Source organism: Dermochelys coriacea, chromosome 9 (genome assembly GCF_009764565.3).
Source record: "Dermochelys coriacea isolate rDerCor1 chromosome 9, rDerCor1.pri.v4, whole genome shotgun sequence".
NCBI classification, from domain to species: domain Eukaryota; kingdom Metazoa; phylum Chordata; order Testudines; family Dermochelyidae; genus Dermochelys; species Dermochelys coriacea.
The window spans coordinates 74,882,273-74,901,055 of record NC_050076.1 but is presented as its reverse complement, the minus strand read 5'-3'; the positions used below and the strand labels follow the sequence as shown (position 1 = coordinate 74,901,055).

General features: G+C 35.3%; 1 protein-coding gene across 2 annotated transcripts in view; it reads right to left on the bottom strand.

Annotated features, from left to right (window-relative positions):
* Nucleotides 1-3,541: 3,541 nt before the first annotated feature.
* The window catches only part of CHM (CHM Rab escort protein), a 139,872-nt gene continuing 124,630 nt past the window's right edge, over nt 3,542-18,783 (bottom strand). For both annotated transcript variants that reach the window (XM_038415687.2, XM_043491826.1), the window contains exons 13-15: nt 14,069-14,167; nt 9,722-9,891; nt 3,542-3,990 (exon numbers count right to left, since the gene is read on the bottom strand). In XM_038415687.2, the coding sequence (XP_038271615.1) occupies nt 3,784-3,990; nt 9,722-9,891; nt 14,069-14,167 (476 nt within the window). In that variant the 3' untranslated portion in view covers nt 3,542-3,783. The remainder of the gene's footprint in view (nt 3,991-9,721; nt 9,892-14,068; nt 14,168-18,783) is intronic.

The following is an 18,783-nucleotide window of genomic DNA, read 5'->3' as shown; positions in this document are numbered from 1 at the left end:
ATATAAAATCAGGTTTAAAATGTCCATTTTTAAAGAGACCAAATATTTTGAATAGCTAGCTCTGATTTTTTTAATATAAGATCATTGGACTGCTGATCATTTGGAAAAACAAAATGGCCAAAACTTCCGTAGATTCTACAAAAACAATGTTTAGTGCTCCTTGTGCTTGCTAGTCAATAGATTACTTACACACTATTCCTAAAGCTCTCTTTACAGAAATGACATTGCTCATGTACAAAAGATATTTTGGCAGGATATAAGGCACCATGAAAGTTGAAGCTGTTAACTAAAATCAGCAATTTTAAGATGCCTAGAACAAAATCAATGTTAGCTACATGGAAAAAACAAAAATTGTTAGAGGGAATCTGTCAGTATGCTACAAACGTATAACGGAAAATTAAAAGTAAACACTAAACATTCGAAATTCCTTACAAGCGTCTTAATTCCCCACTTCCTACTCATGGCATTCCTCTAAGAAAGCAGAGTGGTGGCACATGTCTCAAACATAAGGACTTCATCCAGGAACTGGTAATTCTTGAACACTTCTGCATCAGCAAGTCTAATACAAAGGGGATTTCTTTTAGGGGTCAATTTTCCCATTGATACAAGAAAGATTTACATATGCAAGTACATTAGCATTAATGGGAGTTACCCACATAAATCCCCTTGCAATGATAGGAGGAAAGACCCCATAGTCTGCAAAGATCCAAGTTCTAATGATTACCTGTCAAATGGCCCTAAGCATCATCATCACCAGAAAAAGCAGACACAGCAGCTTCTTGGCAGAAAATACTCCCCAGGAAAGGGTAACTGATTGCTGTCAGAGATCAAGCAGTACAACATCAGGAAGGAAAAGTGGCATCAAATTGCATGTTTGAATATTAAGGGTTAATCCAATTAACCAAAGTTAAAAAGAAAGTACTCATTAAAAAAGGAATTCAAACATATCAAAGCACTTGTTAGAAAAAAAGGTGTGAATATTATATGAACTCCAAGGTGCTTGAAGGATAATACAGCTACTTGTTTAAAAATTCAATTAACCTTATCTTTCTTTAACTTGATTTATTAATAATCCCACAGATAAATTGCTGGTTCTTAAAAAGTCATGTTATCTTTTGAATACGTCCTGTCTTACAAGCCTTAAAAACTACTTCAAATAAACCTAACCCTCATTTTGTAGGCTTAAATCATTTAATTTGAGAACAAACCACAGTTCAATACATGATTTCCATATAATAAAAGATCAACAGTCTCATCTATTCCTATTCCAAGTGAGCTATTGGGTACTCAACTACCACAAAAAAAAACATTTTAAGATTTCATTCACTATATGAAGAAGACATGAAAAGAGTTTTTAGGCAATCAATGTAGTGTAAAATCATAGCTTATGACTTGTAAGTTGCACAGCCCTTGTTTTATCTAAAAATCAAATATGTAACATTACAAACCTTTTACTTTACATTGACATGAATGCATGAAATATATTTATTACGTAAATTTCTTGGGATGCACGTAAATTTTAATCACATTACAAATAGCAATGTGACAATAAACTGACATTAACAAACAATACAGCAAAACTTTAGAAACTAACAGTAAAGTGCTTTTTTTGCACAACTGAAAGAAAATACAGAAAGAAATGCATGTGCAAGCAAACCTTTAATTTTCAAACAACAAATGTAATTTCCTTGTAAACATAAAAGATGAAAACTCAAACATGATTCCTGTTACTGAAAGGCAAATAGAAACCAGGTTCTCGTCTTAGTTCCTTTACAGATCTGTAGATGTTAACTATAATTAACCTACATTCATGCTGTTTGATATATACATAGCAATGGTAGCTGAGAATGAAAAGGCAGGCAGGCAATTTGTTACATCTGTAATTAGCTGCTTAATTGCAAGCATACCAAAGATCACTATTATTTAGCAATCAAAATGGATTTCATCTACATTTTTTCTGAGGACTTTACGATTACACAGCACGATGCCTATCTAGTAGAAATAAATGTGACAGAATGTAAACATTAACACAAATTTAATAAATGCAATTTGGATATTGTATGATGATGCAGGACAGAAAATAATGTTCTACATTGTGTTAGCTATGTTGTAAAAAAAATAAATAAATCGACCTTTATGGCACAAAGCCATCTCCAAGGCAGGCACATTTACTGAAAAACTGTAGAAAATCCTAGCTGTGTCAATAATTTCAGTCAATACCAGACATCAATTATTTGATGGCATTATTTGTATTGATGTACAGTATTTAAAACAGTACTATAATTTGCTGTATTATGGTATAATCATATCTAAGCTTATGTAGCAGTTTAAACTCTGACCATCATCAACATTTGTTCACCATGTATATGTATAGATATTGGTGATTTATACTCTCTCTCTCTCTCTCTCTCTCTCTATATATATTTATTTGACTTCAGGTAATTTTTTAGATTTTATGGTAAAACTTCCACCACTCAAATTTCAGTTTTTTGTAATTAAAAGTCCATATGTACTTATTTCTTTCTTTAGCTAGAGTGTATAATTTCAAAATATTATTTAGAAGAGAGGTGAGAGCCTATATACTATAGTTAACCTTTTCAAGATTTTTCTGGTTTTGTAATTCTGTACACAAACTAAGTTTATAAATACATTTACAAATTCTCTTGTATAAATATGCTTTATGATTTATCATTACAAAATGCATAATTTACAGCTATCTCACTACTTTTAGACACATTATCTGGGATGAAGACAATTGTAATTATAACCAGTCCAACGTTTTCCCTCCAGAACTATTGCCAAAATTTTCTATTTTAACTATTTAAATTTTTCACACCCTAATCCTGCAAATCCTTATGTATGTGCAAATTTGGGGCCTTAATCTTGTTTAAACAAAATATTTACAGGGACTCAAAACATGCTTATTTTTGGTAATTCTTAATTATGTAAGCAAGTCCAGCAGTAATTAAGTAATTATATTTTCTTCCTGACTAGACTGTAAAAGTCACTGGCAAATATAGTTAAATTCTTGACACCAATCAAAAAGGAGTGTATTAAATGTTTATAATGATTTAAGTACTACTATACATGGATTCAATTGAGTCCAGTATATTTATTATATACAGTTTATTTCTGCTTAATATGAATAATGAATTTATGACACCAATTTCAAAAACTAGTATAGAATATTTTTCATAAGCAAAGTAAATGTGATATTAGCTATTCTAAAAGCAGCCTTCAAATGAAGGACTTGTATCAGCAAACATAAAAGTTTATCTGCTTGAACACCCTAGAACTGTCATACTGTCTAATGTTCCCTCCTTATATGCAATTTAGAGGGAAAGATTTTGGGGCAGATCCTCAACTGGTGTAAATTGAAGTCAATATAGCTATTACAATTTACATCAGCGGATGATTTGTCCCATTGTCAATTATATTTAACTAATTCACAAGTTTTGTTGCTATTGATAATCTTGAAGTATGTCTCTGTAAGGTGGAGGAATCATTACTAAAAACCAAAGTCTTCTCAAGGAAATTAAAATCAGATTTGAAAATGAAATGTTTTATTTTATGATTCTGGATCCAGCTCTGTGACAGGTTGAGTATTAGTCAATTATAAGCAGTCTCACTGAAATCAAATGAGGCTACTTAAAAAGTAAGATACTATTCAGCCTAAGTAAGGATATCATATATAATGAATACAACTGTTTGTACTCTTCCACCACCAGGTCAATCAAACTCTTCCACTGAGATGATAGTGATACTGGGTTCAATCTCAGTATGTTATTCTTCATGATGTTCTTCCGAAACTTTACAGCTATCTCCATCACTGCTTTCCTCAGGCAAGGGCTCTGTTTTTGCATTGGATGAACTACTGAATCCAGAGTCTTCTGGCTGAGTCCCATCTCCATCATAGATAATATCGTCTGGATTTGGTGGTGGTGGACAGAATTCCTCCTTAGGAAACATTTCTTGAAAAAGTGTCTCAGCCTATTCAAGGAAAACACAAAAAGTTAACTTTAGGTTGATGTTTAATATATTGCAGAAATATTTTACTGACATTTAAGATTAAAATTCTATCATTGCAACAAACTATAATGATCATTTGACAGTATTACTAAAAACAGATCAAAATCTGAAAGAAAACCAATGGTGTGAAAAGTCAGATTCTGTAGTTTTTAGAGTTTCTCAGCAATTGTTGCATTCTACAGTATACTGCAAATGTAGCTTTCATTTACAAAATGTATGAATCTTTCCCCATTGAGAAGACACACCTGGTTCCAGTTCAACAACAGAAGCAGCAAAGGAAGGAAGTAATCTTTTCCCTCTCAGAAGGTATAAACTTCACAGGGCCATTGGAGCCATTAAAATGTTAACATTTAATATAGATCATTTATCCCCGAAATACCTCCTTTTTAAATTAAAAACCGCAAAACAATCATAGCTGTATTGCTTGTATGTAGTATTTACTACTTTTGTTTTTCTCATTAAATGCATAGCTCAATATTCATTACTATTCCTGTAAAATGTACTAATTTTGTTGACAAATGTACATGTATTTTTGCATGATTTTTATATTTTACAAAAACAGTTATAAATGCTTATATAGCTATAAAGTTTGTGTTTGCATGCATGTGTACCCAAACACACAGACCACTTCTCTGAAAAAGGTGTCTATATACATAACACATTATATTTGAATAAGAATAAAGTTGCTATAAGAAGTAACACAATGATTTCATTATTAAATAATTTATTCCAGACACTGTTAAGGTTCAGTATTAAGTACTTAAAAGTGACAGTGTTAAGCTGGCAACTGTCACAGTGATTGATGTTAAAAAATGCTTACTGTAGGAAGAATTAGGACAGATGCTATTATAATGCATGGATTACAACTGTAAATACACTACATTCTGGGTAAGCATGGAACTGCAAAGGAACAATAATTCCTGCAAATCATAAATTTTGCATAGATTCAAGATCTCGGGGACCAGGGGCAAAATCCCAGATAGCCATAGCTATGTAAAGGTGTCATTATTTACCTTATTCAATTTAAATTGCTTTTCCCAAATTAAGCAATCTCCTTTTATAGGCTATTTCATGATTCTGATTTACAAGGAGAGCTAAGGAGTCTTACAGTTTGGGGATTATTATGTAGAGAACACCAAATGATACACACTGTACAGACAAACTGAATACAAGTTCCCTATCCCTCAGAGCTTATACTCTAAGGTAAGTGGATCTGGCACTAGCACACAGCCCCACAGAAGTCAATGGGACTCTACAAGAGCACAGGGATCCACCTGAGTGCATCTCTTTGCAGGATCAGGGTCTAAATAAAGTCTGAAATGAGATGAGATTTGTACTGTCCACTCCCACTTCCCACCTCCACATGTGAAATTAGGGGTACTCAAGGGAGCTGGATTTTCAACTTGGAAATGGAGACTGAATGGGTCTATTTATTCACAGAACAGATACAGCAACAGAAGTTTCCCCCATTCTCTCCTTTCAATATACCTCATCCTGAGGTGGAGGTATCACTTCAAGAGATTAGAGGATAAACTTAGTTTCTGTTTCCATCCAATCACTGGCATTTGCACTGGCCAACAATGAGGTCAATTAGTACCAGTTGCAGACATGGGTTTTGTGGTGGGGGTGCCTGTCCACTCAGGAACTGTTCTGAGATTAACAAATTCACATTAACCAAAGAGCCTTCTAATGATGAACTTCACTCACCTCTGACCACCAATGGATTTGAACTGAGATTCCAAGGATGAAGGATTCCATTAGTAAGCTTCTATCAAAGTGACACAAACTCATTTCCGTATCATTGTAAAATGCTGGTTTCCCTAATTTACATTTTTTTCCTCTTTCAAAACTGTTTTCAGTTCCAAATCAGGAATATAGCATATCTAATACACAAATTCTATTTTACAATACAAACCATGCCTTTTCAATTTGAAAATCAGCCAAATTGATTTTTTGATTGGGGTAAGAAAAAAAAAAAAGGCCCCAACTCTGTATATCAAGTCTCAAAGGAAAATTTTAAAGATAATGTAAGAAAACACTTTAAAAAAATCCAACATTTCTATTTTAACCCACAGCAAAATTTTATCAACAGTTACTCTGGTGACATTGCTATGATGAAGAAAATGTAATGGCATCTTACATTTAAAGGAAAGCACCAACTAAAACAGACCAACATTTGCAGTGCATCTGCCTTTGATCGTCAGTATCAAATTAGCCAGCAAATACCCACTCCAAAACTTGGTCAGATAAATTATGAGATTGAACATGGACAGAATTTCTCAGTATGCTATGTAGGACAGCATGACTTTGATTGTAATTGAATAATTTACTAGTACCGAGTCCTTTCAGGTCTACCAATTGAAAGTTAACCGTATTCAGTTGAAATCATGCATAATAACCAATAATAATTTAACAGCCTCTTCATTATAACACTTTACTATATCCGTTACTTACCGTGAATATCAAATAGTTTCTTTGATATTTAGTGGTTACAAGTTACAGCGTTCTAATCTGTAAATTTCTAAGTTAAGCACCATACACTATTGTGTAGACAAACTGCAGAGATATTCCCACTGAATGCAACTGATGAAGTGAGCTGTAGCTCACAAAAGCTTATGCTCAAATAAATTTGTTAGTCTCTAAGGTGCCACAAGTACTCCTTTTCTTTTTGCGAATACAGACTAACATGGCTGCTACTCTGAAACCTACAGATATTGTAGTTTAACAACCATTACACTGTTTTAAAAAAAATTGAAATGACAATGTACTTTATTGTGTTCTTCTGTATTCTGGACATATACCTTTAATAGCTTGCACCGAAGCCATATAACCCCTTTCTATTTAATATGTGTACAGAATCCTGTTGAACTAACAACTGAATGAAATACAAAATGGCCAATACATTTCATAAATCTCAATACTTCCAAATACCACCAGATAATGGGGAAAAAGGCATGCAATGCCACAAATGTTGACAGGGTCTTTAGTGCATACTACTAACTTGAGATGAATAATATCTTACATATTTTAAATATGGTGCAGGTATATTATACTAAATATGAAACCTTGGATTCAACCAACACACTGATGTACTATACTATAATTCATCTATAAACAGGTTATGCTGTTGAACAAATACATTTGGGAGCCAAATTCTGCCCTTGTTTTAAACTCAGAGCTCCTGTTGTCTTTAGAGAGAGCTCCAAATAGCACTAATTCCTCTCTTTAGCCTTATCTCAGAGGAGATTAAAACCCAATATGATATACTAAAAAATTAACCAATTAAAATTGAGGTTAAATAGTTTGTTTACTGGATTTTTGGCAGTAAAATCATCTGCAAAGAAACTGTGGTACTGTCATATAGAACATACTACTAGTTATACAAAAATCAGACCACATATTCACAAGAACTGGTAATACTCAAAAGTAAGTGGAACTCATGGAAAGCATCACTAAGAGCAAACACGGAATCAATCACCTATGTTAGAGATAGGTCATCCAGATCATCACCATGCTAATATAGCATGTTCCCTACAGTAAATTTTCTAGTGCTTTTGTCTTAAGCGAGGGAACTTCTACCACATTCCTAGGAAGATTAATCCATAGCCTCATTTTAAGGAAGTTTGCCTTATGTTCAGCCTACATTTTCCCAGTCTTAATTTAATCCCATTACTATTTCTAGTAACATTCCTATGTTTCATATTAAAATAGTCCTCTCTCTCCTTGCTGTTTAAATTCTTTTTGTATTTTTGAACTATGTTGCACTGAAAGCTAGTCATTGCTTAGGTAAACTAAATATATTATTTCCCTGAATCAACACCTCCAGCTCCTGATCATTTCTTTGGCTCTTCCTCTGAGCTCAATGCAGTTTACAAATAGCTTTTCAGTGGTCACTTGCCCAGAAGAGAATACATAATTTTAGCTGCAGTCATTTCAGAGCCATATAGAGGAACTACAGCAATTTGAATTTTTTAAATTTAAAGAACAGCAGTAGCTTCCATTTACAGTAATATCACTCATATTGAAATGGAATTGAGAGGAAAACAATGATAGTTCTAGAAAAGGTGGTAGATAAGAGGGTGTGGACAGAATGATGTGAACATGGTATACCACAGCTCATCATTGGGTAAATATGCCCAAAATTAATTTTTAAATGTAATTTAAGCAGCTTCTAATTTGCACTCAGTTTAAAATGATAAAACAGTTTAAAATGATCTTTTAAACAAATCATTTACAATGTAACAGTCCTACCCTAATGTTTTTCACTATTTCTCTCTGTATAATCCTTTATCCTCATAGTTTATTGTCTTGGGGAGCAAATTATTGCCTTGTAAAACAAAGTGAAGGATACTATTAGCCCTTAATTATACTGTTCTGACACTACAGTTCAGGCTGTATCAGCTATTCCATTATAAAACCCTATTTTAAGGAGTTTATGCTTGGCCATAAAAATTGCAGCTGGATAAAAGTTTTCCACTCATGTTCTCTGGCCAGAGCCACTTAAAAAAAAACAACAACTTTTAAAAAAAATACTATAGTCACTTAACATTATGTAGGTGTAAAAAGAGTTCATGTGTGCTAGCACTGAAAACACTCATAACAGGGTGATAGTGCAGTATATAGGTCTAAACTGCCAACCTATCTTACTAGGGTGGATGCTTGAAGGGAACAGCAAAGAGATGACAACCTTTGAGGGTCTTTTTTTGGGTGAGTCAGGGCCTGGACGCAGTAAGATCCATTCTTCCTCCGCTGCACAGTAGTAGGGAGAGCAGACAAAGAGGAACTAGGTGATATAGTAGTACTAGAGGGGCATCCTACCGGCAGCCTGGATGATTGGGCTGCTGTTTATTCCACCCATAGTTAAGGTTACTTCCACACCTCTCTGCAGCTCTGATAGGCAAGTAACTTTTTTATTTTTTTTGGTCTTCTCCAAAGCATTGGGAGGCCACGTCTTCAGCTGAGCATCGCTGTCTTATATCTTTTCATAATGCAAACAGAATTTGCATGATTACATTCCATTGTACTTTGAAAATTTACTCTGCAGTGTGAACTCTAACCAAGAAAAGCCAGAAAAATTAAAAGTAGTGTTGCTTTCTTCTCTACAAAAGACACCAGAATTTACCTTATTCTCTTTATCCCCACTGCCAAAAAATTGCCTGTTCTCTGGTTATTTCCTATGTGATTAAATCTATCCTGTGTTCTTTGGTCTTCCCATCTTTGACCTATAATATAGCCAAAAATCTTGATACTGTACAAGGATCATCCTTTTCAGTTATGTCTGCTGCCTTGATTCTCTAGCTTCCCTTCCCTACCCCCATTAAGTTTAAACTTTCCCTCTATTGTCAATTCACACCATAGCTCTGTCCATGTCTAAATTATGCCCCTATCTTCTGTTATAACCCAGCGTTCCACCACAGTGTCTTCTAATGATCCCTTTCTTTTTATCCCACTCCCACTTTCAAGTCTTCCATATTGCTCCTTATTAGCTAGCTTCTCTATGAGCCTCAAATTTTCAACTTCTTCTCTTCCAAAAAATTGCTCAACCGTCACCAGTTCTATGAAGCACATTACAGCTATATTGTCAATGCACTCTGTTCTGTTTTATAACAAACTGTTTTATACTCAGCACCAGCTGAGGTCTTTAAACTGAAAGCTCTTCAACCACAAAGTTGAAAAATAGGAGTTCCCTTACCTGTTTGACAGCATAGTCATTTCCTAATGCACAATCTGGCCCAGAACAGACATAGACGTTTGAGGGTAAACAGTCATATGAATTCCTGTCAATGCCTGTAGAATCTCTCATGTTGAAGTATACTGCCCATAGGACACTGGGCTTTTCCAGTCCTCCTCCATTTTCGGACTCTAAATGGCAAGAAATGTTTTCAGTGACCAGCATTCAAATATAGTAAGAGACTTGTATAATTCAGAATAATAAAACAGTCAATTCAGTTATTAGCATGAAATTGCTTTAATAGAGTATAAATATATACATTTTAAAAAGCACTAAAGCATACTGATAGTACTTTTAATGCATTCTTATTCTAAGGTTTCCTAATTAACATTTTAAATCTTGCTGGATTATTACAATTTTTAACTTTTGAATAAAGTTTTCAGTGTTAAAGTAAAAAAATTTAAGTTAATTTGCATCCAACAAGCCTTATATTGCTCCTGATTGACCCCAGCAGGGCCCTATTACAGTATGTGCTAAAATGACCACCCCATTCTGGGTTTGCGGATTTTGAAGTTCAATACATTTTCCAACCCTTTTCACTAACTGGTATTACCCTCAGTGCTCCCTTTTTAATTTCAAGAACAAATCACATTAAATGTTTTTCCATGACTTGTTTAGAAAAGGGCTTCTCTGCGGAAAAAAAGTGTAGTTATGGACTGTACATTCTCCTATGCCTAAACACCAAAAGCCAAATTGTACATTGATATGACATCACAAGACAGGTGTAAGTAGTAAAACAGTCCATCTAGCCAGCCCTTTATTTCATCTTACCTTATAATCACCTCTTAGTTGCTTTTCCTGTTTCACTTCCCTTTTCCATCCCTTCAGTATGTATGACTTGTTTTGTACCTCAACCAAATGCCAAATAAATGAAAATTATGCTGCTTTTCCATTTAGACTTATTGTTTTGACCAACTGATAAAGACACATCACCAATGAGTTTCATCCAGCAATTTACATAAGAAATATACATGCTTGTAGAAGCTCTGAATTTGGCTCCCAAGTGCCTTTTCACCTTACCCCATTTGTTTCCACTGACCAGGGGAATGAAAGCATGGAATTTGTTCCTGAACACAGGTCTTCCGTATGACAACCTGCTGCTATCAAGCAACAGTGCCCATCTCAAATGTTGCTTCACAATATACATTTTATTTTGTCATTTCCCACTTAATGATTTAGCAGTTATACAGCATCTTTCAGAGGATAAAAGAGTGTTTGACAAATCATAAAGGGTGAGATTTTTAAAAGGGACCTACAGAAATATGATGCCTAACTCCCAAAGCAAAAGGGAGTTCTTATGAAAGAATTGGGAACAAATACAGAAAATAAACTACAATCACCATGGATAATGGAGAACAAAAAAAATAATAAATTACTCCAAATCAGATAGCTAAGTCATTCTATTTGTCTTTTTTTGTTATGTCGTTGTTAAATGGAAATCAAAGGTGAATTTCTATTTATGTCTGCTTATCAAAGAATGCACGTTATTCTTAATGCACGAGAAACTACCATAAACTAATTCTTCCTCATTTACTATCTGTATCTTCTTCCTGTTACCCAGTATGTGGTTTGTCAACCTGCACAAAACCAGCAACACATCTTAGAAAACGAGAGTAGCTGATTTCGATAGTGCAGCAATGCAAAAGCAGAATGTACAATACTGATACTGAGATTTTTAGATGCTATTTTGTTTGACAAATTCATTCTGTCCCTTTTTGATATTCTACATCCTCTATAATAATTGCTGCCAGCATTATCATCCTGCATAAAACTTTACTCCTTATAAAATAATGTTAGATTTATTCTTTTTCAAAGAACCAATTGTCCTGCCAGATAATGCTGACATTCAGAAAAATATAAGCAATATAGTACCGTAAACAAAACAGCAGGAACATAAGGATAAATCTATATCATTCCATCAACATCTATTTTTTATGACTATCCAACAATTTAATTTAAAAAATAGGTGTTAACCCTACTGAATAATTTGAAAACAAATTAAATCCATCAGCCTGTGAAAGCATGAACCTTAATACAGAACAAGATGCACTTTAATATATTAAAAAGTTCATACTGCTCATAAAAGTTACTTCTTCCTTACTTAGGCAGGAAAATAAATGGAGTCCTCTTCTCCAGGTGACTTTCCCTCTTTGACCTGCCATGGCCCAGTGCTCCCTTTATCTAGTGATTCATTTTCAATAACTCCAACAGTATTTGTTCTGACATTTTAATTAAAATACGACCACTACCTCATCCTGATGATAAAAAGGCCTATGTGTCAGTGAAAACTAGCTTTTCAGTGCCTCAGTGCACCTGAGGACCCCTTCTGATCAGAATTCTTATAGAAGAATTTCAGTCAGGTTCTAAATAATACATCATTTCAAAACTGGATCACTTTCAACATTAAGATTAATGTAAAAAAAGACACTGAACTGCAGGCTAATCATTTATTTACCATTTGATACTCTAAGAGGCATACAACACTGATTTTTAAAATGCAAGCTACAGATATGTTTAAGCTTAGCTCTCTAGCATACAACTTTGTGGACTTTAACTGAATGAGCACATTAGTAACGAAATATCTGATTGAAAGAAATAAAACACACAGATAACTCCCTATTTTACAAACTTGTATTTACAGCTCCCCCCCTTTTTTGTCCAAAATCTGTCTTCCAAAGTCCAATAGATAGGTAATTGCATTTTCCTCAAATTTTACAAAAACCTGATTTTTCAACTTCTGCTGTTCTTCTTTTGTAAAAATGAGATTTGCCTGTACTGTAAACTGAAAAGAAAAAAATATTTTTTGAAGATATATGTGCTCCTCAAACCAAATCAGACCTTCTGATGAAGGCAATAATAGCTTTCCCTCTTTTTATTATCAAAAAGAAAGTTTATCAATGAGCCTTGAAGTTACAAAAGAGAACTGGGAAAAGAGAAGAAACAGGAAAAGAGTGAAAAGTTAAGTATCAACTAACTATTCACAAAACATGGTAAATAGGCTGTGAATTCATAGCTACAAAGTCAGCATTTTGCAAGTTAGTAGGTTATCAGCAATGGCTATTAGAATGATCTTCACTAGCTAGTTTTTGTGTTTGGTCACAAAGTAATACTCCAGTTGACAAAAGACATTCCAATGTTTTGCTATTAGAAGGCAATTCACTATAGTTGAGTACAAGTACTCCAATATTAAAAAAAGCTTTAATTCCTTCAGAACGCAGCAACCACCAAGAGTACCTTACCCTGCTGCTCCACTCTCTACACTGCCTCCACATAAAATACAAGGTTAAATTCAAAATTCTGCTATTGGTTTTTGAGGACGTTCATTGAACTGGCTTAAGATACCTCAGAGACCAATCTTCTCTTTGCAACAACCACTTTCTTCAACAGCTAATTCCCCAGGCACTATGAAGCTGTCCATGTCAAGGGCGAAGCTCACGAAAACATCTACCAGGGCTTTCTCAGAAATAGGGTCAAGGCTTTGGGACTCATTACCGGGAATAAGAGTGACTAGAAATCTCATTATCTTCAGGATGAAGTGTACAATTCACTTCAACTTCGAGTTTGACAACTGCAGTTACAAACAGCAAACAAGAGGAGAAGTGGAGGAAAAAGATGAAGACGAGAAAGACAAGAAGCAATGTAAGAGGAAGAATAAGAAAAAGGAAAAGAACACCACAAAAAAAAAAAAAAAAAGCACACAGCCCTGACTGCTCTCGGGAATCAGACTGGAAAAGTAAATCATCAGCCTATTGGGATTTTATTTTATCTTGAGAGTGCCAATACTAAAATGATAGGCAGCAGTATAAGAAATAAGGAAGGATAAGAAAAAGATGGGATACAAGTAATGCATTGGTAATTGCATTGATGTTTCAGCAGTAGCGTCTAAGTGCTTTTGAACAAACATTTCCCATGCAAGGAAACATTTGTTAGAAATGAAAACACCAGAAAATGCTTTCTGGCCTCCCATGCTTTCTTCAATGCTGCACATTTATAGCCAAAGTCTCATTCTGCTCACTCAGAACTGCTGGACCTAAACCATGTCTGAAGCTCTACCCAAGACCATTACATCATAGTCAAGGAAAGAGATAAGTGACCTTTATCTAATTATGTCTCTCACTCTTTTTAAAAATATATTGAATCCATTCCTTTACTTTAGAACATGATACCCAAACAGCCGACCAAGCGGAAATCACTCTGTGTTTTCATCTTGATAGTGGATTCAGATGGTCAGTAGAAGAAATGTTAAAATTCAAAAGGTAAACATATTTGTAAAATTTTTCCATAATACTTTTCATCTATTTTTTTTACCTCTCTCTGTTTCAGCATTTAGGGAGAACAGTTTCTGTACAATAGGCTCTAAATCTTCTTTAGCAGTTTTAGTTGATGAGCTGGTAAAATGGACCAAGTCTGTTGGAAGGGGAAACAAAGATTGATTATGATTATTACCACTCCCTTACATACAAATATTGATTACAACTTTAAAAAAAAAAAACACCAGCACCAAGAAATGACTTCTCTAAACAGATATCACTTCTCTCAACTAAGAGAAGAGCTACATTTTTGGAGCAGAGAAGTTCAGTTTAGAAAGAGTAATGATAAATTTCTGAGAAAGATCCCCAAACATAAAATGAAACTTTTTGAGGGTAGACTACATTTTTATAAACATTACTGGAACCAGTAACTCCGCTATCCACGTCTGATACTTACAGTGCAAAAATTTAGCTCTCTCCAATTCTTATACAAGTCAATTAAATATTTAATATCTGCTTTTTAAACTTAAATTATATAGCATATAAAAATCTACCTTAGAAACAGATCCACAACAGTACATTTCCTTTTCTAGATCTTTATGAATATTTTCAAGCTCTTCATTCAGACAGATTGGTATTTGTACCGGAAAGCCTTTAACTTCCAATTTCCTCCCTTTCCTAAACCTAACAAAATAGCCTGTAAACTGCCTACAAAACCTCAAAAGGAGTTCAGAAAATGAATGTGTTTTCAAGCAATTTAATATAAAGTCTAAGGCAATGTTTACATTCAACACTGAACTTAAAACTATCGGATCATTTTCTTAAAGCAATACCGAGATAGTAGATCACTATGAAGGTATATGGGTAGCTCAGTCACATGTTGAACAAAGAGGTGGGACTACAATCATTAGCCCAGCATTGCCTGTAATAGGTTTAACTTGCCTCTTGAGTAACAGCCTTACTAGCATGAGTGGAAGTTGCAGACAAACAACTTTCAATATAGTTCTGATATAATAGTTTAATATTCAGAATTATCTTAAGAGTTTTGTCTGTAGGAACCTGCAGGGAGTTTGAAGGGAGGAGCACAAGCTGCTGGAGGAAAGAACTGGGAAGAGGCATCAGACAAATCAGTCTGAATAGAAGGCTAGAACTCTACCACAAATTGCAGCACCTCTGTAAAGAGGTGCAGCACCTCTTTAAAAAAAAAGACCATTTTCGTTTTACGATCTTGGAGTCCTTTCAAATTATTACCTAGCACATGAAACACTGTCCATTCCAAAAGAAGCCAATATTATTTTTAGGGCCGAATTCCCCTCTCAGATTATGTTACATATCTGTGCACTGTAATCTGTCCTGTTCACATTCACAGATATCATGTTCATGTCAGTAAGTTTTCTGTATATATTGGGAGAGCAGAATATCATTTGAGATTCATGGGGTAGATATAGAGAAGAGATTTTACACTTACAGAAAAGGCTTCCAATATCAGGATGTGACCAGAAAAAAAGCAGCAACAAGAAAAAGTGAAGCAAATACTTGGACACAATGTCAGCTATGGTGTTGCGATTCGAAAAGTACATCACACCAGCTTGTAAAAGTGGAGGATGGATCAGAACATGCGTCTGAAGCTTACCGAAACTTACAGTAAAAAGATCTGTGTCAGAGTTTTCAACTTTTAGAGTAATTGATGTCAACAAAAATATATTCACAACCCAATAATTTTGGACCAGATTTTCAGAAGAGCTCAGACCCCAACAGGTTCTTTTTAGGTATCTTCAAAAAGTCCTGTCTAAACTATTGCATCAGGTTATATTTGAAAACACTTGCTAGCCAACATTTTAAACAAGACCTATTTCCCCTTGTCCATGACTTCAATGACTGCTTTGTTCCTATGCTTCCCAAAGAGATTACCAACAGAATATTTGGGAAGGACATCAGATGTTAGTCTGTAAATCCGAATTCCACAGATGGAGCTGCAGTTCCTCTAGGATTGAACAGCAAATCTTAGTCAGGTGAGATCTCCTGAAAGATGCTGCTAGGGAAAATCTATTTTAAAAGTAGATTTTATGTAGGCCTTTGTTTGATTTTGTACTCCTAGTGGCTCCCCAATTGAGAACAGCCACGCAAAAGACCTTGCAGACAATACTCTCAGAGCTGAGGTGACTAGCCAAGTTTTGTCTCAGTGAAGATCCTATTCTCTTGCCTGTGAGGTCACCACCCCCTTTTTTTTTTTAAAAAAGCACAAAAGCATGTAAAATTAGATCTCCTCCATCTTCTTTGATTCCAGTCTGTCAGTTCAATAGCAACAATAGGGCTGAATAAAGTCTTTCCACCACTTTCTGGCTTGTACCAGCTTCATTCATCTTTAAACCTTTTTGTTCTATGTCATTATTTACTGTGTCTATCCAGCACATCCCTGGTATTCCTCTGTTTTTAGTTCCTTGCACAGTGGCATGTGTTGCTATGTATGGTATCCTTTCCAGGTCCATTCTTGACATGTCTCCAAGCCATCACAGAGAGCTTTCTTTAGTTTTCTATGACAGTGTTAATTCTTGCCCTAGAGTTTTTCTTAACTCTTCAATTTTTATTTTCTGCAGTCTTGAAACTTTCAGTATTCCACTGAGCCAGTTCATTTCTGCAGTCAAAAACTTTTGTTCATTGGATGTCTTCATAACTCCAGCATTTCAAAAACAGTACCAGCATGAAAGTTGTCTCATTTATGTTGACTTTTGTCTTTATGAAATGTCTTTTATCCTTCCAGATCTTGCACTTTCTGAATGCAGCAGCAATAAGTCTGATACTTCTTTTTATGTCATCTTCACAATTCTTATTCTTCGATAACAGTCCTCCAAGGTACACAATTTTTCCACTTGTTCTAATTATTTGTCAGAGTTTGATTTTACCTCTCATTTCTTCCAGTTGCCATAATTTGTGTCTTCTACATGCAGTTCTTCAATCAATTTTTCTGCTTTCCCAGTCTGCATTGTCAGTTATTCTCTGTAAATCCTCCTTGGTCAATGGTGTGATGTCAAAATCATCTGCAAATCTAAAGTTGTGCACTGTCCTACCACATAACGAGTCTTCTTGTTTCATCTCAGTGCCACAGACATTACTTCTTCCGGTACCAAGCTGAACAAATCTGGTGACAGTGTGCATCCCTGTCTCACTCCTATGGTCATTCTGAATCATTCCATCAGCTTTCCGTCTACGATCATTGTACTTATCTTGCTATTATCATTGCACTTGCTGTAGATTTTTTTTTTCTTATGAGCTTTGTCAATTCTATGGGGACACCATATATTCTCATAACTTGCCATAATCTTTGTGCCAAATGCGATCAAAAGCCTGTTTGAAAATGTATAAGTCAATTGAAGTTTGATTCCGAGGTTTGAGTCTGAGCTATCTTGCTCAAAACTCCAGCTTTAGAGTTTTCTCCTTATCTTTAGAGGCTCTGTGAGGGGACACTATCTCCCAAGAGGTTTTTAAGACTTCAAGAGGAGTTCTGAAGGCAGTGGGATAGCCTGTTTACAGGTGGTCTGGAAATTCTATTGGTTCTTTAAGAGAAAGCCGTAAGCAATATATTCTACCAACAATCCCTGGGCAATCCCCCGAGAGAAGTGGGGCTCTGTAATAGAGAAGGAGCGTTACTAGGGAAACAACAAGGACAGAAGGTGACGTCATGTATCCTGCACACCTCGTAAGTGATTTGGGGGCTATGGAGAGGATTTACAGATCAGAGAGAAGCCTCTTTATAGGCACTGGTGGAATTTAGATTATAAGTAATTCTGGGCAACTCAAATTTTGACAAATTTGAGGTGCCACATTTCAGGGTACAATCCAGACAAGTGAGGGGCTGTGTCATCACCTGCCCTGCAACATTGGGTGCTTCACAATGTTTTGCTGTTGTAGCTCCAGCCAGGCCCACTCACAGACAACCTAACAGCATGCAGATCACATCCTGAGTGTCTGTGTATAGCTGCAGTCCTGGTCCAGCAGCACTCTAGTCTAAGTCTGGCTTTCACCAGCTTTGGTAACTACTTGCAGGATGACCCCAACACATTGCCAGTACTGAATTTTCCCAAAAACATTTGTTCTGCACTGTCCTGCCTTCTGATTGACAGTTCAGATACTAAAGGTTCATTGCCCATGTAAAGTGTCAATAATCAACAGTTTGCTATTTTAACTGGAGTTACCCAAACAGTTCAGTTTAAACACAAACACTTGATTAGTTTAGATTAAAAATAAAACAAGTTTATTTAAATACCTAGAGATATATTTTAAGTGACTAGAAGCATAAGGTGTTAAAGGCAGGAATGGTTACAAAAAAAAACCAAAGTTAAAACAATTCCTAGTAGCTAAATCTTCACAAGTTAGACTTGGTTCAAGGTAAAATCTTGATCATGGGATCCCAGCAAGATGGCTGACCATATTCTCAGGTTAAGTTCTCCCTCCCCCAGAGTCAAAGGGCTGGTTCCTAAAGAGTAAAGGCGTTGACATGGAATCAGGTGATGAAGGACACTCCATGTTCTTTCTTCTCACCAGTGTTTGCTGAAATGCAAATGTGCTTTGTCTCCAGCCATCTCATCTCCCTGCTGTCTCAAGGACCTGTTTACTACTTGTATCTAAATTGAGGTAAACACAAATGCCTTTGTTTAGCATAGACCTATTTAACAACTTTTGCCTAGTCAGAGCTGGGTGGTTTTGAACATGGGCTATCATCACCACACAGGGGGACTTTATAACTTTACATATAATGTTGCTACATACATTTCA